The 27735-nt window shown below is 33.3% G+C and overlaps 1 protein-coding gene across 1 annotated transcript in view; it reads left to right on the plus strand.

The window, feature by feature from the left end:
• DNAH5 (dynein axonemal heavy chain 5) overlaps positions 1-27735 on the plus strand; it is a 439069-nt gene that overhangs the window by 275070 nt on the left and 136264 nt on the right. The window contains exons 40-47 of the mRNA XM_001372730.4: positions 656-763; positions 4901-5054; positions 11094-11240; positions 13141-13382; positions 23799-23975; positions 24925-25126; positions 26257-26399; positions 27041-27175. Of these exons, the coding sequence (XP_001372767.4) occupies positions 656-763; positions 4901-5054; positions 11094-11240; positions 13141-13382; positions 23799-23975; positions 24925-25126; positions 26257-26399; positions 27041-27175 (1308 nt within the window). The remainder of the gene's footprint in view (positions 1-655; positions 764-4900; positions 5055-11093; positions 11241-13140; positions 13383-23798; positions 23976-24924; positions 25127-26256; positions 26400-27040; positions 27176-27735) is intronic.

Genomic DNA, 27735 nt, shown 5'->3' on the forward strand with positions numbered 1-27735 from the left:
TTTTACAGTAGAGAACAAAGCTCATCCAGTTATTTCTCTTAACTGACAGATAAAATTCATAGAGTCCAAAGGCAGAATGATATAGTGGATAGCATTCTGGAATTAAAGTTAGGAAATCTGAGTTCAAATGTCCCTTCAGATACTTATTAATTTTGAGGCTCTGGGCAGGTCATTTAATCTTTGTTTCCTTCAATTCCTACAGCTGTAAAATGAGGAGGTTGTACTTGATGTCCTCTAATGACCTTTACAGTTTTAAACCTATGCTTCTATGTTTGGTGGTCTCACTTAAGTGTATATAGATAGTCACCCTTCACAAAAGTAGCATAAATAGATCTCTTAATTCCTCAGTTTTCTCATTAGTGGTCATCTGTTTTAACTATGAGTGTATATTTTTTTAAATTTTTAATTGGAATAAGTATAAACAGACTAATCAACATCAAGATTTTGTACCATTTTTGGTGGTGGTGACAGATGGCATTTTTCTTTGATTTCTGATAAAGATGATGAAAGTCTATGGGTTCAAAATGAGATGGTGTGCATATTTATTAATGATTGTCAAATATGTAGGATTATATTGGTCAGAGCTTAGGTAAAACATCTTTATTTTATTGGTAAAATAATTTGTCTGATTTTATTTCACATTTTTTCCCCTTAGATTGATGAGGATGAACCCTTATTTCTGAGTCTGATTGAAGATCTTTTCCCAAATATACAGTTAGATAAGGCAGGTTATCCTGAACTGGAAGCAGCAATTGACAGAAAGGTAACAATATTTTGTGTGTGTGTGTGTGTGCGTGTGTTTATGAAGGAGCAAATTTTTTGCACTCTCTCTCCATATATATATATATATATATATATATATATATATATTTGTATCTGAGTTAAAAGGGTTATTTAGAAGGCCCTTATGTTGTTATCTGCTAGTTCAGGAGAGAATGTGCTAGTATTTTTGGTTATTTTTTAATGAGAGTAACTAGAGGTTTTATAGTAAAGTGAAATTTAGCCTTAGAATAAGAATACTTGAGGTCTAAATTTGACTTCATCACTTAATAAGTATATGCCCTTAAAGGCAATAATCACTTAACCTCTTTGGGCCGGCATCTACAAAAATGGTAATAATGCCTTCCATTCCTACCTCACAAGAAAGATATAGGAAATGGTTATATAATTTCATTGTATAGAGAACTCTCAGGTGAAGATATCACCTCTAGCAAAGTAGGTCAGTTCGTTCCCTGTAATTAATAGTCTAAGAGAGTTGCTTAGAAATAGCAGCATCAAGGCAAAACTCCCAGTGACTAAACCATATTTATAAGCAATTGAGAAATGTTTAATAAAATAAATAAAAATATAATGTCACACAGATAATGCAATTTGTGATTTTCTTAATCAGTATTCAAAATGTAAGGATCTGTTTCTATTTGTGTTCAGCTCCACTGGCTTAGAGCACTGATATTTTGAGGTAACTGTCCCCCAGTTCACATAGGCAAATTGTATCAGAGATAGAACTTCAACTCAAGTCTTCTTAACTTGTGGGTCAACTCTCTAGTCACTGGATCCCAATGCCCCTTTCCCTTAGAGATAAGTGCCAAGTGCAGAAATGTAAGAGTACTGTATAGAAAACTGGAAATTGTTGTGTAAGTGTAAGCTATTAGTCCTTATCTGAGGGATAGTTAGTCAGTCCATTTCCTTTTCCGGCTGACCATGTGTCAACAGACAGTCATTTGTCATTGCCATCCTCAAAAGAAGGAAGAAAAACTAGGAGTAATTTGGGTTTAGCAACCCAGTGGTACTGAAAAATCTTTCTGCTCATTCTAGCCTCTATTCTTTTTTTTCTCTCTCCTATCTTACATCAGGAATCTTGATTCTAACATTCAATCTTTTTTTTTTGTTTTTAAAAGCAAAAAAATTATAAATGATTATGTTTGAAAACAAACTTGTTATTAATAAGGCTTAAAATGTGTGTATTGATTTTATAATAAAGTAGCAATACAGTCTTCTTGTTTGTTTCCACATATCCATTTGAGTATTTACCTAGGTTTTGTTCCTGTCGGTATTTACAAAAATATCATTGGTGTGTATCTTCTATAGGTTCTGCCTTTACCTTAATCTTTTCATATTCCTTTTCTAATTTTTTTTACTTATTATAATAAAATAACATTCTGTTAAATTGTTGTGCTACAATTTATTCAGACATTCTCTAATGGTTAGACATAAAAGTTGATTGTTGGGTCTTCTTTTTCTTTTTATTAGAAATAGTCCTGCTAAGATTTTTTTTTGGAGTGTAGAGATATGGACTATTATTATTGTTTTCTTTTTTCTCTTATTGCTGATACTTTTGGAAAGTAGTCTGAGTAGTAAGATGACTAGATCAAATTGATTTGTATCTTTTCTTGACTAATATTTTAAAAAGAATGTAATGTGCTTTGAAGTGTTAGTGGTCTTGAGAGCAACTCATGTCTAATTCTTGTCCATGTCATTCCATAAATGTTCCAGTCAAATGACCAGAGCCTTCTTTTAGATGTCTTTGCATTGCATGGTTGCCAGTTGTAGGATAGACTTATTTCATAGTAGCCAACTTTCTGGTTTGGTTACACTGGTGCTCTGATGCCATCCTTTATCCCTCTTGCCCTGCATAATTCTTCATTGACTATATTTTATAACGTATTCTCTATTAACCACCATTGACCTTCTCTTTTGTTAACTCACTATTTTGTTCCTTTGGAGATTGTGATATTACATAATTCAATATTATTGGGAAATTATTGATATTTTACAGTTGAACATTTGTTTCAAAGAGAATCTTTGGGTCATTAAAAGCACTGTACTCTTTCCTAAATGCAACTGTGGATAGCTCCACTAACAATGCATCTTCCATAGCTTTGTCAGCATTGATTTTTAAAAATTATCTTTTTCCAATTTTATTCCTGATGGTTGATAGGTCAGAGTTGTTTAAACATTCATTTTTCTTGTAATTGAAAGTTTTAGCATTTCTAATATATTTGTTGATCACTTATGATTCTTTTTCATAGAATTGCCTAGTCATTAATCTTTGCTTATTGATCTATTTTTCTATTCTTTCCCCAGTTATTTTCATACTTTCTGAATGATATTAAGATTCAAATTCCCAGCAATTATTTACCTTTTCCTCCTTTAAAAATATCACAATTTTCCTTAATTTGGTATGTGCCCATATACATTTCATTATTGTAAAAATTCTTTGGATTATAGTACTATCTGTTAACTATTACATAAATTATTATATTTCAATTGCTTGTTTTTTTCTTAGAATAGTAAACAAATCAATACTATCACTGCTGCTTCAAAGGTTGTGACAAATATAACAAGAAAGGAGCAAAATTAAAGATACATTACCCAAAATCAATCTTGGGAAAGAGCAAATGAATTGAAAAGACAAAAAGAAAATTATCAGAGAATATAACATATGGTCATAGTCTCAAAGTGTGAATATCTTAAAGTATTTTAATATTTTCAAACCTATACAATATTCAGTTGAATAAAAACTAGAAATAGATAATTAAAATCTAAAAGAGAAATTGGATAAGTCATTAATTGAGCTACTGTATAAGTCTATACCAGGACCAGATTGATTCAACAGCAAATTATATAAATTCTTTTGATCTTTTCAAATAATTCTTGTATTAATTCTATTCTTTTTAATTTTATATCAGAACATTCATTTTTAGTTTTGCTAATTTTCTATTAGTGATGATTATTCCTGGCTTTATATTTTTGAGGGAATATTAATTTGTTCATTTTCTAATTTTTAAACTGTAAATTTATCACGTTATTCTCCCCCCTTTTTTGGGCAATGATTTCCATAAACTTTCTTGAATAGAAATTTTCCACTCGCCACTGATTTGTCTTCATCTCATATATTTTGATATATTCTATTGATATAATTTTTAACAATTTTTGTTATAATTTGATCTTTAACCCATATGATACAAAATCATATATTCTACCATGTTTTGATTAATGCTCCCTTGTTGATTAATATTTTTAATAAAATGATCAATCAAGAAATCAAGTACCTACTCTTTGATAGAAACTATCTAAACCCATATAGTCTCTCAGTGATGTGTATATGGTCAAGTGGGGTGGCATGATAACCTGCATTATATATAATTACATATGAAATACATCCAAAGTAAAGAGAAAATAGTTTTAAAGTGAATATACCAGCATCTTGGGGGGTAAAATGCTTTATGAAGAAGGTGGCTTTTGAGCTAAGACTCGAGGGGAAAGGATTCAAAGTAGAGGGGAGGGTGGAATTTGTTTCAGGTATAGGGGCTAGCCAGTACAAAAATATGGAGATGGTACCATATATAAGAAACATTTGGACAAATCGATTGGACTGTGTTAAAGAGAGTAAAGTACAATGGGATTAGAAAACTAGCTTGAAATCAACTTATGAAGTGCTTTAAAAGCCAAGGAGTAAACTTGGTATTTGATCCCAGAGGCAATATGGAGTCACTGTGGTTTATTCAGAATGAGAATGACACAGCCAGATTTGCACACTAAAAAAGTCAGTTGCACAAATGGGTGAGGATGAATGAGGATCAGGAAACAAAATGAGTGATATTCAAGAATTAGTAGAGAATTTAAAAATCTACCTTGTTATGATTTTAGTCTTTATTCTTAAATTATTCTCTTAGTATGGACTCAAGTAAAGATAATGTTATTCAGTCACCAGCGGGTACTATTATACTTTCTTTTGCTTTTGTATGATGTCAATTACTCATTGAAAGGCTTATATTATTATAATAAATTGAAAAATCCCAAGAATTTTAAAGTTTTCTGTTTGGGATTATATATTGAATCTGATTTTACAAGCCAGAATCTTTCATTAAATTGATATGCCTTTGTTGTGTGGTTTTAGGTTGAAGAAGCTGGTTTAATAAATCATCCTCCTTGGAAACTGAAAGTAATCCAACTGTTTGAAACACAGAGGGTGAGGCACGGAATGATGACCTTGGGACCTAGTGGAGCAGGGAAAACAACTTGTATCTACACTTTAATGAAATCAATGACAGGTATGGAAATGTTGAGATGTAAATTATCCATTTGAGATATTTCTGAACTCTGATTGTGATCCCCATACTCTATTCAGATCCACTTTCTCAGCTTTATGGTTTCATGAGTTATTTTGAATATAGAGGGGAGAAGGGAATAGAGTAGAGAGGAAGAGAGTGGGGAAAAAGAATCTAGTAGCTGAGTAGCTCCCAAGAAGTGTTGGATGTAAGACTTTGTTAGGAGATAAATGGCAAGGGAGGGCTTTGGCAGAAGTAACAACTATTTATATATTTGAACCATTTGTAATTTGAGTGTGCAAAAAGTCATGGACCTTACTGGATTCTAGTAGCCTTGAGCTATTATTTTATCTTTTATAAATATTTACTAAGGACCTGACATTTGTAAATAACTGAATGAGATGCAAAGGTTAATATACATTCCTTGAACTCAAAGAGTTTATAGAATATTAGGAAAATATAAAATGTAAACAGATAAATACAATTTCCAATTATATTTGATAAAACGTATAGAAGGTGTATAGACTAAGAGTTATGAGAAGTATAGGAGTGTAGAGATTAATTGCTATTTACTGTGATTTCCAGATTAGTAGAGAATTATTGGAAACATCTTGTCCTGCAACTCAGTAGGTTGGTTTGAATAGGGTAAGGGTTGAGATAGAAACTAGACCTATGACTTTATTGGTAAAAGGAACTCTTATTGACTAATGCCTTCTGCCAATGCATGTTGGCATTTTCTCTGAAACAAAGTAAGTGATTTACCCAGGGTAACATAGCCAATATGTGTCAGAGGTTGATTTGAAACCAGATCTTCCTGATTCCAAGGCAAGCTTTCTATATGTTAGACCACATTGTCTCTCAAGTAGTCAATAAATCAATTTGTCAAAGGGAGTAACATATTTTTTTTATTCTGTTCTTCATATATTCTTGGTAGTAACCTGTGACTTCTGGAATTAGATTTAACAAAAGTCCTGCTTCAACATTTTATTATCCAGTTCTGATTGAATTAGCAGTCTTCCCTAAGATATATAAATACAGAGTTTTAAATTGTTGCTGATCCCAATTTTGGCAATCAGCCAGCTTTTCTGTTTGGTAGGCAATGCCTTTAGAAAGAACAAAGTGCAATAGGACAGTAATAAAGGAAAGGTACATTTTTTAGGGCATTTATACTCATTTCCTCATGTGATTTGCATTTTTTTTACTGATTTTTGGTTGTGAGAATAGTGGGTTATATGAAGGATGCTAGTCTCCCAGAGCCCCTATTCTGTTTACATTGCTATAGTCTCTATAGCTTTACTGAGCCAGGTGTACTAAAATTTGATAATTGTCAATTTTTCTGACTTTGGTCAACTGAAAAAGAGATCTGTTTTTTAAAGGTATGGTAACATCATTGTGAATGTTAGTAAAGTTTCTTGCTTTTAAGAATTACTTAATCTGGTCAAAATAACTTTTCCAATTCTGGATGAATGGATATAACTTCAGTAGGAAAAGATGAGATTAAGGGAGGATATTTCATAAGTGTAGGGAGCAGCACAAGCAAAAATATGTAGTGAGACAGACAGAAATTTATGTTGGAAATTATAAGTAGTCTGATTTAGCTGAAACTTGGTAACTATAAAGGAAAGTTGTGTGGTTAGAAAGATTGAGGGTAGGGGATGAGATTGGGGAAGACCTAGAGTACTATGCTTAGGGTGGACTTGATAGGTAACAGAGATCCATTAGAGGATTTTTACTGTGTTTGGTAACATTATCAGATTTATCCATAAAAAAGATTAATTTGGCAGTGCCACAAAGGAAGAATTATATGGTAGGAGGTTTAAAGACAATCTGGGAGGAGATATTTGATGGGAAAGATAATTAGTTTAGCTTTGAAAATGTTGAATTTGAACTATTGATATCCCATTCAGATGTCAGTTTGAGATGTGGTCCTCAACTTGAAGGAAAAAGTCAATGTTGAAAATATAGGATTTGGAGAGTAATTAGAGCTAATACTTGAAGCTACAGGAAACAATGAAGTTGGTGAAGGAAAGTAGAAAGAAAAGAAAGAAAAGGAGGCCAAGAGCAGGACCTTGGAAAATATAATTCCAAAGAATCAGAATAAGGAAGAAGAGAGACAGATCAAGAAATGGGAAGGAAAAGAGACTAAAGGATTTTAAAAGAATAAGGAGTGTATATCTAGAAGGATGAGATAGTCAATAAATTGGAAGTTTTACTGTAGTTAAGGAAGATAAGGAGTTATGAAAGATTTTTTCCCCTTAAGAATAAGAAGGTCAGTGGTGACTTGTTATGAGAGACACAGGTAGCAATTCTGGAACCTGGGACAAGCATCACAAAACATGTCTTGAGGTAACACTAAACACTTTTTAAGACAAATTTAATTGAGTGGGCATTGAGATAGACTTAATGGAAAGGTTTTAGATTACAAGACCCAGGGTTAAGAGATAAAATTCCTAAAACATTTCAAATATGTTGTTGGAGAATTTTCTAGCAAGGAAATAGGTAGGTATAGGATGAGAAAAATTTTATCTGTCACAGCTATAGTATATGTGAGGGAATGTAGCCTTATGGTAGCATGGATAATTTACATAACAAAGAAGCTAATCAGGTAATAATATGATTATTTTTTATTGTTTTAGAAATCTTATCAATTTTTTTTTAAGTTTTGGCATCTGTTAAGGGTAAAATTAGGGTTGTTGACTGAATATATTATATTAGTGGTCACCAGGGATTAAAATTCAATCCCAATAAAATATTCAAGTCAGTTTGGGATATTTATGATTGTTTAATTACAATAGTAGGAAGAAATTAAGAAGAAGAGAGACAGGAAAGGAATTGAACTGCTGTGGCAAGCCAGATAAGAGTTCAGAGGCCTAGGCCAAGGGGTCTTCTCAGTCTAGGTTGGCTTCCAGCCATAAGGCCTCCTCCAAGATGAGGGGCCTCCTAGGAGGATAGTGCTTTAGGAGGTAAAGGAAAGAAGAATCAGTCTAAACCACTCACCAAGCATGCTAAGAACACTGCCATGAGCTCCCAATGCTGAAAGAACCCCATGTCTTCAAGAGAGAGCAAGCCACGGTGAGAGGAAGTGACAGGAAATTAGACCATTCTTTACACCACTTCCTGCATCTCACATGTACCAATGGTAGCTTAAGCTTGACTTGGGACAGACCAGGGGGTCTGTCAATTTTTTATTTGTCACTTGTTGGTCATAGGCCATCCTCCTCGATACTTAATCCTTAAGTAGGGGTGTATACATTCTTGGTTGCTAGACTTCTAAGATTAAGCAAAATGGAGAAAATCTAAAATTCACACATCCTGGAGCAAACTTCTGACTGTCCTATCCAAGTTTTGGTGCAGAATCTCATTGAGTAGTTTTTGTAAAGGCAATAGGAACCTTATTGTAGAGTTAAGGGTTGAATGGGTGGTGGGGATGAGGAATGGTGTAAGGAAAGGAAAAGGAAAGGTTGGTTTAACAGAACCAAATATATTCCATCAACATTGGATTAAGCAGCAAATTGTTTCAGAATCCAGCATTCTAATAAGCAGACCTGAGTAGTGTTGGAGCAACTCCAACCAAGCCCAAGAAAAAGAATTTCTTTGGTATGCTCTGGGGATAGTTTTTGTCTTTTTCTCCTTGATTAGAGGATGATCTTGGGAACTCTAAGGGTTCCATCAGACTGTGCACCAATGTCTGCAGAAAATCAGTGTCTGATTACAGTCTTAGCATTAGAATCCGAGAACAATTTAGAGGCACTAAGAACAGGCAGCCCTAGGATTCTTTCTGTAAGAGCACCCTCACTTAGAACTTAGCAGAGAGCTACACACTCCATAAGGAGATGTCATGAAGATTCTACAAAATGACAAAAGAACTACCAGAAACCAGGAGCTTTGAGTTGCTGCTTTTGTCATATTTGCACTTGAAAGTTCATCTTACTTTCCCCTTGATTCTGTATGTGCTTGAGGGAAAGTGTGCCCCAGACTTTATGGAAGAATGTTTTATATCTTTTTCTTAGTAAATATCCCTTTCTAAAAGCATATGTTTGTCTAGATAATTGTGGTAGTACATCTAAGGGGATCTCATGAGCTATAGTATTAACAACCACCTCTTCTCCAACTTCTTGTAGTTATCCTACTTTCTTGAGGATACATGAAGTTAAGCACCCCTTGGGGATCCAACTTGCCTGTGTGATTGGGAATTGGGAGGTTAAGCTTAAAGGGTGTGGTAGATAAGAGTACCTTCTTTCCTACTTTAAAATAATATTCCAAATCTTTATTTCAATTAGTTCTTAAGAAAACTGTTTTATTAAATAATTGGTCTCTAGAGAAGTACATAATAAAAGGTATATTTTCTTTAGTTTGAGATTTTGTTCTTCATATATTCATGGTACTAGATATGCTATGACTTAAACAGAATAATCCTATCAATCAAAGAACTAAATTGGATGAAATTTCTTAAAGAGTTTCTTAAAGAAACTTTTCAACCTGGAAAAATTATCATAGTGCTTCTGCTTAAAGAACTAGCAACTGGAGCACAGGTTCTTCTATGGTAACTCTTTTAAATGGTTGTCAGAGAACACATTCATATATTCACCTCCTTAATTTCCCCTTCTTAGAGATAACACAATGCCTATCCACAATGGAAGGTCTAAAAGTATGAAATTAGTTTGGAAGGCGGTAAGTCTGAGGCACATTAAAATATTAGAGATCCATCTTTCTCCTTAGGGGTCATGGCAATGAATAAATGTAACCATATATATATATATATATATATATATATATATATTAGACACATTCCCCATGGATGCTGTTGCCATTTGGGGAATATTCCAAAACTAAAAAGAACTAGATGTGGAAGGGTCATTTGCAGGTTATTCTATCACCCACTCCATCCATGCTGTGGGAAAGGAATAGGTGGCAACTGCTGTCTAGTCAAGAATGGGAGCTCCTGAGGACACAGATGTTAGGTAGCAGTATTTATTGTGTCATTACCAAAATGAAAGGGGGAGTAGGATACAGATTTTGACAGCCAGTATATAATTATACCATGATCAGTTATAATGCCTTTCTATTCTCCTGGAAAAAGAGTTTTTAAAGTAAATAATAAAAGTTTGGGTAAAGTTTTGTGGATTACAATTCACTGCAAAAGATAAAATATGGCCACCAAATTGAAGTTCAGGGTAATAAAATAGTACTGATTACTAACCTGAATATTTTTATGAGGCTTTTAGAGAGAAAGCATAGAACACATTTTCATGGGCTCTAATGTAACACCTTTCTTAATGTGCATGTTTGGGTATATATGGCCCTTTTATACATAAAATTATATTCTGCCTCTTCTAATGATTATTAAGTCTTAAAGCTTATTGATTTTTTTGTTGCTGATTAAATACAAGTCTTTCCTGGAAACTCATGCAGGAAAAAGTCCAGCAAATTGAAGAGTAATTTTAAAGGTTGAATGATGATGATTTAAATATATTCCCTGTAGTTGGCCTTAAAGGAAAGTCCTGTGATGCATGCGACATTAGTTTAGCTTGTCTCTTCCAAGGTGAGCAAGAACACATCCCAGAAAATCAAAGTTGATAATGTGGAGAATAAAGCATCTTCTAGGTGGTATTCCAGGCACAAAATTTAATCAAGTACATCATAAACCAAAAGACTTTTGAACTATGAAGTTTTAAGAACTCCCAGATTACATTAGTACTTTCATAAATTTTGGTATGATGTCCTTTATTAACCCTGTACAATATGGACTTTTTGCTTCTCAGAAGATGAAGAATAAAATGACCGTAGTCTATAAAGTGTTAGTAGCTTTAATCATACACACCCATGCACATAAATCTGTATATATATGTGTGTGTGTTTGTGTGCATGTGTGCCATACACATATATTTTCAAAGGATTATTTCTTTTATTTTTTCATCTTCTGGTGATTCTTTATCACAGCCAAACACTGATAATATTGTAGTATTATACATAAATTAGCTGTAGAATAGTATATTTTGTTTAAAGACTTAGATATTAAGTATTTGGATTTATCATCTTTAGACTGTGGAAAGCCTCACCGTGAAATGAGGATGAATCCTAAAGCTATCACAGCATCTCAGATGTTTGGTCGTCTTGATGTGGCAACAAATGATTGGACAGATGGGATTTTCTCCACCCTTTGGAGAAAAACTTTGAGAGCAAAGAAAGGTAAAGAAAAAAAAAGCACACACAAATTTTCAGAATATTTCTAACCAAAAACCTATTTCAAACCAATTCAATTTAGCAGCTTTATTAAAAAGTCACATGGTGAGGGACTAGACTAGAGTTACAAAAACAGAAAGGAAACTATATCTGATTCCAAGAGTTTATATCTGGGGGTAGAAAAGGGCTTGCATTCTAAACATTAGCACTTAAAGACTAAGAATTTGTATTTCTGTAAACTTGATGATTTCTTGTTCAGGTGTGCAATTCTTGAGAATAGAAATGGTAATTTTCCTGATCAATTTCTTGGCAATATTGCATTAAATTAGCAGGCATTGATGAAATGCATACTCGGTATAAAGCATACATAAGTGCTCTGTGTTCTGTAGACGATGAGGGAGATACTAAGACAACAAATAATAATACCATTCCTATCTGAACTCATAATCTTGATGGGAGTGGTGTTAGTTAAGAACAGGGATATGCTGGTAAATGAACAACCAGATCTCTGAAAAAAAAATAATGCAAGACACACTTATCAAGTTAATTTGCATTATTAACATTTTCTTCATCACATGCTTAAATCTAGACAATCAGTGAAACAATAAATCAAGCCCTAATTTTTAGCATTTGCCAGTTTCCTGAGGTGTAAATGATCACAATGAAAATTTATCAGTAGATACAATCTCACTCTAGCACACTCTTGACTTAAGACACCTCTCGAACAACTCCTACAAAACAAAATGTGACAAGTGCAAAAGTGAACCCCCAGATTGTGATAACAATTTTGAAGGAGAGATTAGTTTTAACTTGGGTTAAGGAAAGCTTTCATAGTAGAGGAACTCAAAAGAAGAGGAATTTTAAAAGGAAAACCTTTTTTCTTTTATAGAATGTCATTAAAATATAATTATTACTTTAGTATATAATCCATTTTTTATTCAGGCATTTCAAAGGTCATATCTTAAAAAGAGGTCACCAAAAATAGATACTTTATAAGAAAAAAAAACCTTTCTGAAGGACAGGAGTTTTAAGTTTTTTTTTTTCTTACAATCTTTTCATTGGACTTTGACTTTTAATGAAAGATACCAAATGAGACATTTTTGAAGTGTGATGCTTTAGAAACATGAAACCTGATCTCATTTTACAGAAAATATTTTTTAAAAGTACTTAAAAGACTGAATTAATACAGTTGTACATAATTGCCTATTCCATTAGGGCCTCAAGACAAATCTCTAACAAGTAAATAATGTAAATTACAAATTTTAGGCAGATATAGGAAAGGTGAATTGGATTGAATTGAAGCTTTGTGAGATGATGTATCCTCTAGTAATAATATCTTAGCAACATTTCCTAGAATGGGAAATTTCTTTTCATTTATAAGTAATTTTCCTCCTTGTACAAAACATTTCTACTTCTTATCTTTCTTTTATGATGACTCAGATCAAATTATTTTTAGTTGAATAGCTAATTCAGTGAGTTTAAATAGAGTATTTGATTCAAATTTTATTTTCCATGTGATGATTATTTTGTAGTTCTTAATGGGAGAATTATAAATATAAACATAATTTTTAAAGGAGGGCTGGTCATGAGAAGCCAGTAGTTATGAAATTCAGAACAGTTGTCCATCACTGCTAAATTATGTGCCATTTAAAATGAATAGTGGCATTCTTCTATGGAATCAGTGATGACTATTTCACTTATTTGGAATTTCAACTTGTCTTTATGGAGAACAAGTCTCAAATGTATTTGATAAAATCGAGGAGCAACAACTTATTTGTATAAGCTGATGAAAATATATACATGTACATGTTTATACAATATACACATATATGTGTATATATATATATATATATATATATATATATACACATAAATCTAACCTTTTGGGGATGGTTGCTTATTCTAGGAGAACACATATGGATAGTTCTTGATGGTCCAGTTGATGCAATCTGGATTGAGAACTTGAATTCAGTTTTGGATGACAATAAAACTTTAACACTTGCAAATGGCGATCGTATTCCTATGGCTCCAAATTGCAAAATAGTTTTTGAGCCTCATAACATTGACAATGCTTCTCCTGCTACAGTGTCAAGGAATGGTATGGTATTCATGAGTTCTTCCGTCCTTAATTGGAGTCCTATTCTTGAGGTATGAGTTGAAATTTTTATAATTAAAAAATAACTAGTATTCTCTTATTTTTCTTAATATTCTTAATATTCTCTTCGTTTTCTATTGATTCTTTGAATGAAATTTGGTCAGTTTCTTACAGTTCACAGTCTCTTGAATGCACTGGGACTTTCACATTTTAACTATTTTTGAGTATTTCTATATTATTTTTGTCAATTCAGCTAAAAAAACAACAAAGTGTCAGCCATGTGAGAAGTATGCAGGTAGAAGCTCTGTAATTTAAAGGTGAAAAATGATAGTCCCTACTCTTAATGAATTTATTATTTTGTTAGTTGTGGGGGAACTTACAGATTCTTTCTTTTTTATTTCTGTGTAGTGGTAGTTTTATAGCGTGCTTAAAGTTTATATATTATATTTTGTTATTGGATTTCATGAATATAAATCTTGTCATTTCCTTAAGGTTTTCATAATCTTCAGTTTTAAACTTAAAAGTGCCAATAATTCTTCATTTATTATTTGATTAATGGCAAAGCACATTCTTTTACTTCATTTTAGACTATTTTGATTGCAGTTTTAATGTTCAGTAAAATTTGATATTTTTACAGGGGAATCAGTTAGAATACTTGCTATACCATCATGCATTGTTATAGTTCATATTGTTACTACTTATGTAACTCAAACATCAGAAAGCTATTTTCCAAAAGTTAGGAGGAATATATAATTCCAAGAAATTTAAAGATTATTTTACTATTTTCCATTTATTTTTTCTGCAAGAATAAAAACTTTTGAAGTCATTTCAGTTCAGGATTTGCAAATTTCTAACTCTACAAAGTTGAAATATACTTTGGAGGGAGAAGAAATGAGAGCTACTATTATCAAAATGAGATGGTCATAATATTTAACAAGCCACTAAGTTTATTAAATATTTCACTGTTCACTCTTGTATATTGGAAAAGATAGGGAAATCTAAATGAAAACTCAGTATTTAGATTTTTTAAATAATTGGAGTATTATTTCACAGGAAAATTTGGTCAAAAATATTGATTCCACCAAAAATTTAAAACACTTAGAAACTACTAGCTATGCTGAGGTATGGAATTTCAGCTTTTTATATGAAGATATTTTGTTATACCCATGTGCACTAAACACATGGTACATCAACAAAAGAAACAAAATTGAATTCTAGGAACTAAAGACCATTCTGGAGAGTCAATGAAAGATTCCTCACTAGGTTATCCCTTCAGTGATAAATTTTGTAACCATTGCAAACCAATTTAACAAAGAAAAGTGCAAAATGTCTAAATCTTTTTGAAACACCCTTAACTTATACAATGATAGTAGTTGAATAGCAAAAAAAGTTAGTCAATAAACATTTATTTAATAAGTACTATGTGATAGTACCTCCTTTTGAGGGACTTAGAGTCTAATAGGGGAGATAAAATCCAAGCAATTATGTACATATGCAAGGGGTAGAGAAGAGGAGAAAGAACATTCCATACTTGGGGAATAACCGTTGTAAATTCCTGGTGTCAGAATTGTCTTGTTGAGAAATAGCAAAAAAGCCTAGAAAAAGGGTAGAAGAAGTAAAAAATTGCTATATTTTAACTTGGCTATTAATACTCTTCATGTTATACAGGCATTTAATAATCAAATTAATATAAGTAATACTTGAGTGAGTAAATCATACCAAATTTGGCGTTCTTTTGTAGTGAGGACTGTTTCCCTTATAGTTTTTGTGTGTCTTGAAGGTAGGCAGAATAGACATCTCTAGCCTCTTTCTGCACATCCCTGTCCTCCTTGAGGGAACTTATGATTCATGCCCAAAAGGAATGAAACCACTTGGTTGACCATAGAATCTTGGCTATTTTTCTCTCCTAAGAGAGAAGAGATACCTGGCTAGAATTATATCTATCTGCTCCCTTAAATATTGTTAGACTACAGGATGTAGTTTTCAGCTTCAATCTAAATTTTGATTGCTATTTTATTAATATGAAGGGAGCAAGACCCCTAGCTTCATATCCAAGACTTGACCCATTCTCATTAAATACCTGCCACACAATAAGCATATAACAAATACCAAAGAAACCTTTATCTAAGTCCATTGTAAACAGAAATCAGATAAAACTACATAGGAGAAGAAATACCAGACATTACAGAGTGAAGGAGCTCTCCCATTGCGAATGAGATAACAGCTTAACCAAGAGAGTCATAGATCTCACTCAAGGGGAATTACCCTGAAGTCTCTAGTATAGTGAGATTGTGACAGGAAAACTACCAGTTCCTCTTCCCAGACTTTTTATCCTTCATTAGCTTGAAGTGGGGTTGGCATCTTCGATCTTCTCTCTTTAAGCTAGAAGCCCAAAACATCTGAAGCAACTGAAGAATCCAAAGACTGAATAGAATTGAAAGGACTCTCAAATTTGAAGAGAAAAAACTTCTACTCTTGCTAATTTTACCTCTCCCCTCACATAGGCTTTGATCCACCAGTGAGGAGAAAGTCCCATATCAATTGGTTTGGGGATTTGGGTTACATTTAGTATAAATTAAACCAGAAGAAAGTTGCACCTAAATGAAAGCTAGTTCACAGGTACAATTTGGCAGATCAAAAGAAGTGATGGTTATTTTTATAATATGCCCAAAGGCAACTGGGAAAATAATTTCACTGAAAATCTGTCAGTCTTATATTGGAGTACTCATAAATATTTGCAAATAGGCCTACCATGAAAATAATTGCAGCTGTTGTATCAACATTGGTTGCAGTAGATAAAAAGGAATAGATTTTCTGAATTCTCTAAGGCCCTTTAACAAAATAATTGATAATTGCCTTTAAAAGGAGACCAAAGTACCTTTTAACATTTGATTTACTTGATAATTAGAGAGAGATAGTATCCAAAGCCAATGCTGGTTTAGAAAATTTTAAGAGACAATAGATCAGTGATGGTGACATGGGTGATAAAGATGGCACACAGAGCACTGTGGTTATGTGGCCAACCCCACCACCTTAATTTGTTATTAGGAAGGCCGTGAGACTTGGATAGAGATGCTCCCTTTCCCCTCTTGCCTGATGACATTTTTTCACATCCCCCACCCTTCTGCCCAGCAGCCCAATATGAGTGCATAGTGGGTATGGAGGGGAAGAAGGGGGAGGCTCACAGGTGGCAGAGCTGGAGGGGAGCAGAGCACTCAGGACACTCCCCTACCCTTCTCTACACTTGCTGAAAACATTCCTCATTTCATCTGCCCCTTTGCCCAGCAGCCCAATAGGAGTGTTTCCTCCCTTCCCTATGTGGGGTAAGGGTAGGATGGAGTTCACTAGGCACTTTGTGTGGGGGATGGGGCACAGCACACAGTTTCTGGTGGAGTGGGGCATGGCACACATTCTCTACAATGTTTACCATCACTGCAATAAATGATTATGAACAGTATTACCTCATAATATAAGAACTAATAAAAGGATAAACTAGATTTTTAAAAGCTTGATGAGAGACCAAACATAATAAACTGGAGAAAATTGAAAACATATATAAAGATTAAAAATAAATTATTAATATTTTTGCTTTTATATGTATGACTATTGCATATTTAGTCTAGTCTGCCCATTTGCCTACTTATCTATCTGTTTATCTATCCATCCATCCATCTATCCTTCTATCTACTTCTATCAATCTGTCTGTCTCTCTGTCTCTCTAAGTGATCTGTTGGTCCCCTAATACTTCACAGAGAACTATAGTGTATAAGAAAGAATGAAAAAAAAACAGAAAAAATAAATTCAACAAAATATAAAAAAATCTCATACCCATACTCTCCCACCTATTTCTGCAAAGAAGAGAAAAGCCCTGGAAAAGCTTTAAAAATCTATTTCCACTATGAAATTAGGGCTACAATATTTGAACTATGCCATCAAAATTCTGGATATAGGACTTGTAAGAAAACTAGAAATAGCAATAAGAAAAGTAGTTAGATTTGTCCAAATAGAAGAATGAAAAATATATCAGAGTCCACACATAAACCCAAGACCCACTCTCCCAATAATGTACTAGAATTATGTTTTGGAAAGAGTGAGCACATGCTTATAAAAACCTAACCATTAAACACATGTGGGAGGAAATCCCATCTGCTTGGAGTAACTCACAAATCTAGAACTATAAACTTGAGTTTCCTCATCTTGTCTCAGGAAATGTCCATACAGTTCTTTGATAAACAGCGTGTTGAACAGATCCTTATCCTGTAAAACTTAGATTATATGTGCTGTACTGAACTAATATCTTAATGGGCACTTTGCCTGAGTCAAAGAAATTGATGCTGTCATCTAAAGTAGCGTTATATGATCTTGGTAAAAGGGAGCGATATTTTCCTTAAATTTGGCAAAAACCTTTCCAACTTAGGGTTTTTGTAGGATTCATCTTTTCCTTTTCCTCTTCTTAACAATAGCAAGTGACAAAGCATAAAAGTTATATTTTGTTTTCTCAGCAGCAATTCATGATAAAAAATAAAAAATATATTGTGTTTCTTTCCTCTTCTCTCTTTCTTTCATTTTTCTCTTCACTCTTTGTCTTCCTCTTTCCCTCATTCCCCTTTCCCTCTCTCTATCTCTGCCTGCCTATCTAGCTCTCTAAATGACCCCACTGTAGCTTGTGTTTAATCAAATTCTCAGCTTCCATTCTCTTTGTCCCCCAATTGAAGAACATTTCTGTTGGCAATATTTCCAGTTATTAATGAAAAGATTCTCAATTAAAGTATATTGTGTTCTCCACTTTCTCCAGTAGTCTATATCTTGTTATGTTCTAATGAACATTGCCTATCTCAAAGTTCTAGGTCAGACAATTTCAATAATTGCTTCCTTTGGAACTTTGAGCAGGCATCTGTACTGCAGGGATGAACTGTTAAGTTTTCTAATTCAACAGCTGTTTTCCTCAGAAGCAGATTCATAACCCAAAGAAAGAATGGGCAAGGACCACTGCCTTAAAAGGATCATTCCCTTACATACTGAACAACTGTAAATGAATATCACATAAAAGGAAATGTAGAGATGGGATGGATTTTATTAGATTGAAACAAACAATAATGATTTTTTTAAACCCTTATTTTCCATCTTCTTAGAATCAATACTGTGTTTTGGTTCCAAGGAAGAAGAGCAGTAAGGGCTAGGCAGTGGGAGTTAAGTGACTTGCTCAGGGTCACATAGATAGGATATGTCTGAGATCAGATTTGAACCTAGGACCTCCCATCTCTAGACCTGATTCTCAATCCACTGAGTCACCCAGCTGCCCCCAGTAATGAAGAATATTAAAGAAAAAGAAGGATACATAATGTCATAAAAATTTAAATGAGAGACTTCTGGGATAAGATGGCTACAGATTAGAAGCAAAGGTCTTCTTCTCCTCACTACCAACTGATATAAAACACCTCAAAAGGACAAAAATCAAAATCAGATAAGTGAAGGGGTTCTACTGTAGGGCACAGCCTTGAAAGTAGGCAGGGTTTGGGCATTTCCATGCTATAAGAGGGTGAAATTACTCCTACCAAAGTGTGAACTGATCACCCCTCCCCCACTCTACCTACCATGCCAGAATCAGAAGAGAGCACAGGGGAATTTAGGTTCTCAGGGGGATGGCTGAGGACACCACAAGATTTGCAACCCCGGAGGCTGAGGAATGAGATAGGGCAGAGAGGGGCTGCCCACAGCAGATGGGGCAGAGACTGAAAAATAGTCTCAGGGCAAAAAACACTCTGTAGCTCAATACAGAGACTTGCCTACCTTCCTCACTCAGACTTTTGCCTGGGAAGGGAGGAAAAAACTAAAACAGCAATGGCCACCAACACCCAAGAACTACAGTCTACTACCACCAAAAGAATAAGAAAAAAAATCCCTTCTGATCCTGGATAACTTAAATGGAGAAAAGCAGCAGACTACAGAGGAGACAAACAAGCAAACACATACAAACTTTCAAAAAAATGAAAATTGGTCACAAACTCTCCAAGAACTCAAATTGGAGTTTGAGAACCAAGTAAGAAAGGTAGGAGAAACTTGACAAGAAAAGTGGGAAATAATTCAAAAAGAAAATAACAGTTTAAAAGACATAATCTCTTACTTGGAAAAAGAAGCCCAGAAATCAAAAGAAATGATAAGCAAATTGGAAACCAGACGTGACCTGCTGGAAGTTAGGAAAAGCAGAATAGACCAAACAAAAAAGGAAAATCAGAAGATCATAGCTGAAAACCAGTGCTTAAAAACTAGAATTGGGTAACTAGAAGCTACTAATCTCACAAGACAGCAAGAATTAATAAACAAGGCCAAAATAATGACAAAATAGAAGGAAACCTGAAAGTTCTCATTGGGAAGACAATTGCTTTTGAAAACAGGTTCAGGAGAGACAATTTGAGAACCATAAGTCTACCTGAAAACCTAGAAATAAACAGGAACTGTGATATAATACTACAAGAAATTGTCTAAGAAAACTTCCCTGATGTTCTTGAACAAGAAGACAAAATAGACATTGAAAGAGTCCATAGATCATCTTCTACATTAAATCCTCAAAAGTCAACCCCCAGGAATGTAATTGCCAAATTCAAGAGCTTTCAAGCTAAGGAGAAAATATTGCAAGAAGCCAGAAAGAGACAATTCAGATATCAAGGAGAACCAATCAGGATTACACAGGATCTGGAAGCTTCCACATGAAAGGACAACAAGCCTTGGAATATGATATTCAGAAAGGCAAGAGAATTGGGTGTACAACCAAGGATCACCTACCCATCAAAACTGACTCTATACTTCTAGGGGAAAGTATGGACATTTAATAAAATAGAAGATTTCCAAATATTTATAAAGAAAAGACTAGAAATAAATGGAAATTTTGATGTCCAAATACAAGAATTAAGAGAAACATAAGAAGGTAAACAAAAAAGATAGGGAAAAATTTTAAGTGCTTCAGTAAGGTCAAATTGTTTATATTCCTGTATAATAATGTTATTTGTAAATTTCAAAAACTGTATTCACTATCATAGTAGTCAGAAGAATTATTCATATGTAGTGGTTGGGGTACTAAGTGGTTTAAGATGATATATAAAAAAGAAAAGTGGTTTAAGATGATATATAAAAAAGAAAAGCGGTGGAATGGAAGATGGCACCAAGAGAAACTTGAAGGAATAAGAAATAGGATAATTTAAAATACATAAATAGGTGCATGGAAGAGGGAGTGGAAGAATACTATTTTAAGAAGGAGAGGAAGAGAGTGCTAATAGGTAATACTTAAACCTTTATTACCAGTGGAATAAATTCTGAGAGGGAAGAGCATCTAGATCCACTGGGGTATCGAATTCTATCATACCCTTCAGGAAAATTGAGAGGGGAAAAAACCAAGAAGGGGTGAGGGGGGCGGGAAGTACCAAAAGGGAGTGAAAAGAGAGGAATCTATTTGTGAAGAACACAGGAACTATATGAACACAACTATAAAACATTTTCCACACATTTAAAATTAGTTCTAAACAACTGGAAAAACATTAATTGCTCATGGGTAGGATGAGCTAACATAATAAAAATGACAATCCTACCCAAATTAATTTACTTATTCAGTGCCATACCTATTAAACTACCAAGAACATTTTTACTGAATTAGAAAAAAATATAACAAAGTTCATTGAGAAGAACAAAAGATCAAGAATATCAAGGGAGATAATGAAAACAAATGGGAAGGATGGGGGCTTAGCAGTACCAGATCTTAAACTGTTCTATAAAGCAGTATTCATCAAAACAGTATGGTACTGGCTAAGAGACATAAGGGAGGATCAGTGGAAGAGGCTTGGAGTAAATGACCTCAGTAAGACAGTGTATGGTAAACCCAAAGATCCCAGCTTTTGGGGGAAAAAATCCACTATTTAACAAAATCTGCTGGGAAAATTGGAAAATAGTATGGGAGAGATTAGGTTTAGATCAATATCTCACACCCTGCACCAAGACGAATTCAGAATGGGTGAATGATTTGGATATAAAGAAGGAATCTATAAGTACATTAGGAGGTGAACATAGAATACTTTACCTGTTAGATCTATGAGAAAGGAAAGATTTTAAGCAAGAGATGGGAATATTACAAAATGTAAAATGAAAAATTTTTTATTACATCAAATTAAAAAAGTTTTTGTATAAACAAAACCAATGCAACCAAATTTAGAAGGGAAGCAACAAATTGGGGGGAAATCTTTATAACAAAAACCTCTGACAAAGGTCTGATTACTCAAATTTACAAAGAGCTAAATCAATTGTACAAAAAATCAATCCATTCTCCAATTGATAAATGGGCAAGATACACGAATAGGCAGTTTTTAAATAAAGAAATCAAAACTATCTATAAGAATATGAAAACGTGTTCTAAATCTCTTATAATTAGAGAAATGCAAATCAAAACAACTCTGAGGTATCACCTCACACCTAACAGATTGGCTAATATGACAGCAAAGGAAAGTAATGAATGTTGGAGGGGTTGTAGCAAAATTGGGACATTAATGTATTGCTGATGGAGTTGTGAATTGATCCAACCATTCTGGAAGGCAATTTGGAACTATGCCCAAAGGGCACTAAAAGACTGTTTGCCCTTTGATCCAACCATAGCACTGCTGGGTTTATACTCCAAAGAGATCATAAGGAAAAATACTTGCACAAAAATATTTATAGCCATGTACTTTGTGGTGACAAAAAATTGGAAAATGAGGGGATGCCCTTCAGTTTGGGAATGACTGAACAAATTGTTGCATCTGTTGGTGATGGAATACTATTGTGCTAAAAGGAATAATGAACTGGAGGAATTCTATGTGAACTGGAAAGACCTCTAGGAATTGATGCAGAGTGAAAGGAGCAGAACCAATAGTGCATTATACACAGAGATGGATATCCTTTGGCAAATGTAATGAACTTTTCTATTAATAGCAATGCAATGATCCAGGACAATTCTGAGGGACTTATGAGAAAGAACTCTATTCACATCTAACAAAGAACTGTGGGAGTAGAAACAAAGAAGAAATACAATTGCTTGATCACCTGGTTCCAATGGGGATATGATTGGGGATGTAGACTCTACACAATCACCCTAGTGCAAATATTAATAATATTGAAATAGGTCTTGATCACGATACACATAAAACCTAATGGAATTGTTCGTTGATTGTGGGTGTGGAGTGGGAGGAGTTGAGGTAAAGAGCATGAATCATGTAACTATGGAAAAATATTCTTAATTAATTAATTAAATAAATGAACTTAAAAAAATATTAAATGAGAGGAAAGGAAGATGGGCTGGTCACAGAGCAAGAATGAAATGCTATCTGGGAAATTTACTTAGTGCCTCAACATGCCAGGAGATTGGCCGGGATGTCTTGAGTATTTTTGTAAGTCCCATATGACAATGTAATGAAAAGACATTGATTAGAGTCTTGCAGTGATAGACATGATGAAGTGCAATGAATATCATTGGAATATCCAGACCTTTAGGGTCCATAGATCCATTTGATCTTGACATTTGAATATTCATTTTTGGCAACAGTTAGAAGCAAACCAGACATATAAGAAAACATTAATTAATTGAGAGGAAAGTTAAAGATAATTGTGAGATTGAGATTAGATGATATATAAAGGATCCAAGTTAGATTGATTTATTAATTTTCAAGGGACCAATCAGGTTTTTAAAATGAGCATATACATTTCTTGGTCTTCAGTTTTTTTTCTTTTGGGAACAGGGACAAAAAAAGATTCAACCTAGAGTCATAAATTCATGAACAATATTATGATCTAGCTTTCTCTATCAGGGTACTCTTTCTCTTTGCTCTCTTGCCTTAGAGTTTCTAATGTGGTTTCTTTTAATGCATGTCAAATTGAAGAATGAGATAATTTCATACCTTTAGAGAACTGTTCTGTTTATTTGAAGTGCAGCCTTTTTTAATGAAAGATACATTTTATAAACTTTTAACTCTAAAAATGTTTTAATTAATTTTAAAATAAATTAAAATTTTAATTTACTTTAAAAAAATTATATTAAATTAACAAACATATTAAATTTAAAATATTAGATTAAATGAAATTTAAAAAATTAAATGAAATTCAAAAAAATTAAATAAAATTTAAATTTCCATGGGAAATTCATTCCAATTAAAAAATTAAAGAAAACATTTCATTCTGGTAACCTTACGTGTTATGTCATTTTCAGTTTCTTGATTCATCTTTAAATTTCTTCTAAACCATTTACCTGAGTTCCTCACCTTATTTTTCCCCATGTGTACTTTAGCAATATGAATGAGCTAAATTTCTTAATTTTTGTTCCCCCAAACACTGGAAATGAATTTCACACATGCTTAAGTGCTTCTTAAAATAGCTTTTTTAAAAAAATAATAATTGTATGCTATTGCCCTCTTATAGATAATTTTATGATAATAGACTATTATATGAACTAATAGGGTTTTTTGAAGAAGCGTTCTCCCCAAGAAGCTATAATCATCCGTCAATTGTACACTGAGTCTTTCTCTGACCTGTATCGCTTCAGTATCCAGAACTTGGAATTCAAGATGGAGATGCTTGAGGCATTTGTGATCATGCAGAGTATTAATATGCTACAGGGCCTCATCCCTTCTAAGGTAAATATATACACTCAAAGTTTTCTAAGTTGTGTCTGAAAAGAGGCTGTATAGTGTGAAGTCAATTGTAGTTTTAGGGTGTAAAAATTTAGTTTCAGCTACACCTTTGACTGTAACTAGCTTTGTGAGTATCAGCAAGTTATTTAACTGTAATGTGTCTCAAATTCCTCATCTAGCAAATGGGGAAATATCAAATTCATATTACCTATCTCAAAGGAGAGTTGTGATGGCTATGCTTTTGCCAATTTTAGAGCAAATATGAGTTATTAAGATAATTTAAATTGCTCTCAAAGTGCTTCATTCTTTAGGAAATTCAGAGGAAATTATTTTTAAAATTTAACTTCAAAATATCTTATATTCCACTGAGTCTATTTATAAGAAAATATACAAATAGTGTTCTATATAAACCTTATCAATTATATATAAAATAATTATTTATAAACATAATTTTGAGTGGTAGCATTTTAATATTAAATACAACCTTTGAGGATATTTAGTATGACCTTTTATCACAAATCTGAATCCTCTCTATTGCTCTAGTAAATGTTTCTGTTCCTAAGTTGATTTTATATTTATTTTATGTTTTTTGAAACATCATTGGTATACTGGAGTTTATTTCTTTTTAAAAAATTAATTAATTTAGAATATTTTTCCATGGTTACATGATCCATATTCTTTCATTCCCACATTCCTCCCCCTTCCTAAACTGATGAGCAATTCCTTCTAAGTTGAATTTTTAATTCAATGTAGTGAGGCATTTTGAACACAGAATGATGGCTTAATTGAAAAATAATATATACCTTCTGAATTTATATGTAGAAAATTATCCTATTATTTCCTCATCTATTACTATAGAAATCTTCTATTCCTTCTGTATTGTCTTTATGGGAACTCCTTATGATAATTTTAGTAAGAAAAATGTTTTAAAGAAGGATTCTTTATTTTACAGGAACAGGGAGGGGAGATCACATCAGAACACCTGGAGAGATTATATGTTTTTTCTCTCATGTGGAGTATTGGAGCATTACTGGAATTGGAGGACCGTTATAAAATGGAGAATTGGCTTCGCTGTCATGAAAAACTGAAACTAGATTTGCCACATTTATCTGGGAATGAAGACACCATGTTTGATTACTATGTAACTACTGATGGTTAGTACACTTCGTTATATATCCTTAAGGATAATGCATCAGAACTAGAACTATAATTGTCTTGATTTATGGAACTTCTGGGAGAAGAAACTCTCCCTGACAATGCAGGTCAGCACCTTCTCTATAACTAAAAGAGCTGCCTGTGGCACTGAATGATTAAGGGAAATATCCAGGGTCTCTTTCCATGATGTGTCAGAGGTAAGACTTGAACACAAATCTCCCTAGTTCCAGCTCTTTATGTACTATAGAATTGTCTCTCATATTCATGGGTAATAGCAACACAGATAGAATTTCCAGATACAAATAAGATTTTTCTAAACTATTTAAAAATTTTGGCCATAAATTCAACATTGTATCATTGTGCATAAGGAAAATAAATATCAATCCATCTCTAGCTCCTTTAATTATTTTGTTTGAGAAAAGAATGGAAACTTTGTTAAAAATCTAGAAATTTAATTTGCAATTTCATTATTATAAGGAATTGTTGGGTTAGGAAAACCCCCTTAGGATTGCCAGTTGGCATCTTCTCTGTATTTGATATTCTTAGTTGCCCAGCGTACTCAAAGGTAAAATAATTTGCCCCAAGGTCAAAGAGAAATTTTCATCAGTGGCATATCTTCATGGCTTATAGACCTTTTTATACAGTACACCATTCTGCCTCTTAGCAGTTTAAAAACAAACAAACAAATAAAAACATGGCGTAACTAAGACATTGTGCTCACAAATGTATAGTGTAATAGAAAAAAAATTCTTCTGGGAATTAGGAGACTGTTGAAGCTACCTGTGTTAATTACTTAGCCTTGCTGAGTCTGTTTTATCATCTACTAAATAAGATAATGCTTTTTAGTGTTCCTTTGTTATATACTTTAAATTCTAGCAGTGTTTGATTTAGAAAAATGGAATTCTATTGAGGCCCCTGTTTTCCTAGTACTTTCCCCTTGTGAATTTGGGCCATTAATCATTTTTCTGATTTAATTCTTATGTACATATGCCTCTAGAATTGATGATATTTATTTTCTGTAGATTGTTCAGCTTGAGAAGTAGAAATACTTAAATAAGTCAAAGTGGCATTTCAGGTGAAATATGTTTATTTTGGCTCTGAAAACTTTAATTTTCTCTTTTCTTATCAGGCAAATGGATGCACTGGAGCACATGTGTGGAAGAATATGTTTATCCTTCTGACTTTACTCCAGAATATGGCTCCATCTTGGTTCCAAATGTAGACAATGTCAGAACTGATTTTCTAATTAAAACTGTTGCTAAACAGGGCAAGGTAAGAGTTCAGTGACTTTTTTGTTTTAAGTGGTATAGCAACAGTCTAACTGTAATGACTCAATGTATTAAATGCTTAAGCCAGAAGAAAGTGTGGTCCAGCAGTTTCCACATGGCTAGAATGGCCTGAGAACAAACTGTTTCAACTAAGGAAAACCAACTTCATCAAGTCATGAGAGGCTTATCTCCAGGATGTCTGAAAGGTGATGAATTTGATGGCCACACCAACTCTTTAAAGTCCATTTACTGAGCTGTGAGAAGAGTTGTAATCTTATTAGTTAATATCCACAGTGATGAGATCATGGATTCTTGGAGTACTGAAGCAGAATCTGACATGTTTCATTTAATCAAGCAGCATAAGAAAATGCAAAAAAAAAATGCAAAAAAAAAATCCTTTATATTTAATTCAAGGCCCTTAAAGATGTTAGTTAGAAAAAAAATAAATAGTATATCCACAATAATCTATTGCTTCATTACACATTAGTTCAATAATATTGGGCATGCTTTTCTCCTCATTTATTCCATATTATTTTACATAAACTGAGAGATTGAAAAGCTTAATTTTGATTTCTGCCAAATAAGGATTTTTTCTTTCAGTTTCTAAAAGTTCTATTTCTTAGATTATTTGGCTTTTATCTTTAGGCTGTATTACTAATTGGTGAGCAAGGAACAGCTAAAACTGTCATCATCAAAGGATTTATGTCAAAATATAATGCTGAGAACCATGTGGTCAAAAGTTTGAACTTTTCTTCAGCAACTACTCCCTTGATGTTCCAGGTACCCTTCCTTTTAGTTATTCATGTATTTTAAAGTTTCATAAAGTCAAATGTTTTTCTGAGTACATTTAGGGAATGTTGCTTCAAATATTTCCCTTCGTGATACCTAGATTACTGTACCTTCTTACTAGTTGGATGCCATCTTCAGATTCTGACCTTGTGATATACTTAACATAGATTTTCCAATAAAATTTCCATAGGTTGGTATGCTATGGTGCTGCTTTCCTTGTAACAACCCCCAAAGAAATTTCCTAGCTAGGGGATCTTTATGGGCTACATGGTATAAGAGAGAGCTCTCAAAAATTAATAAAGGAGATCTGAATTTGAATCCTAATTCTGGTCCTTTTAAGATACTTGATTATAAGCAAGTAACATCATTTTCTGGGGCCTCAATTTTCTGATCTATGAAGTGAGGATAATACCCATAGTATATACCTCAGAGAGTTGTAAGATGAAAATGATATTGCATATGAAATGCCTTAAATATTTTAAAATGCAACATGATTATTCCTATCAATAATGTCTAAACCAAAATGGAGCAAAACCAGAAACTATTCTGAA

The sequence above is a fragment of the Monodelphis domestica genome, chromosome 3, assembly GCF_027887165.1.
Source record: "Monodelphis domestica isolate mMonDom1 chromosome 3, mMonDom1.pri, whole genome shotgun sequence".
Taxonomy (NCBI): domain Eukaryota; kingdom Metazoa; phylum Chordata; class Mammalia; order Didelphimorphia; family Didelphidae; genus Monodelphis; species Monodelphis domestica.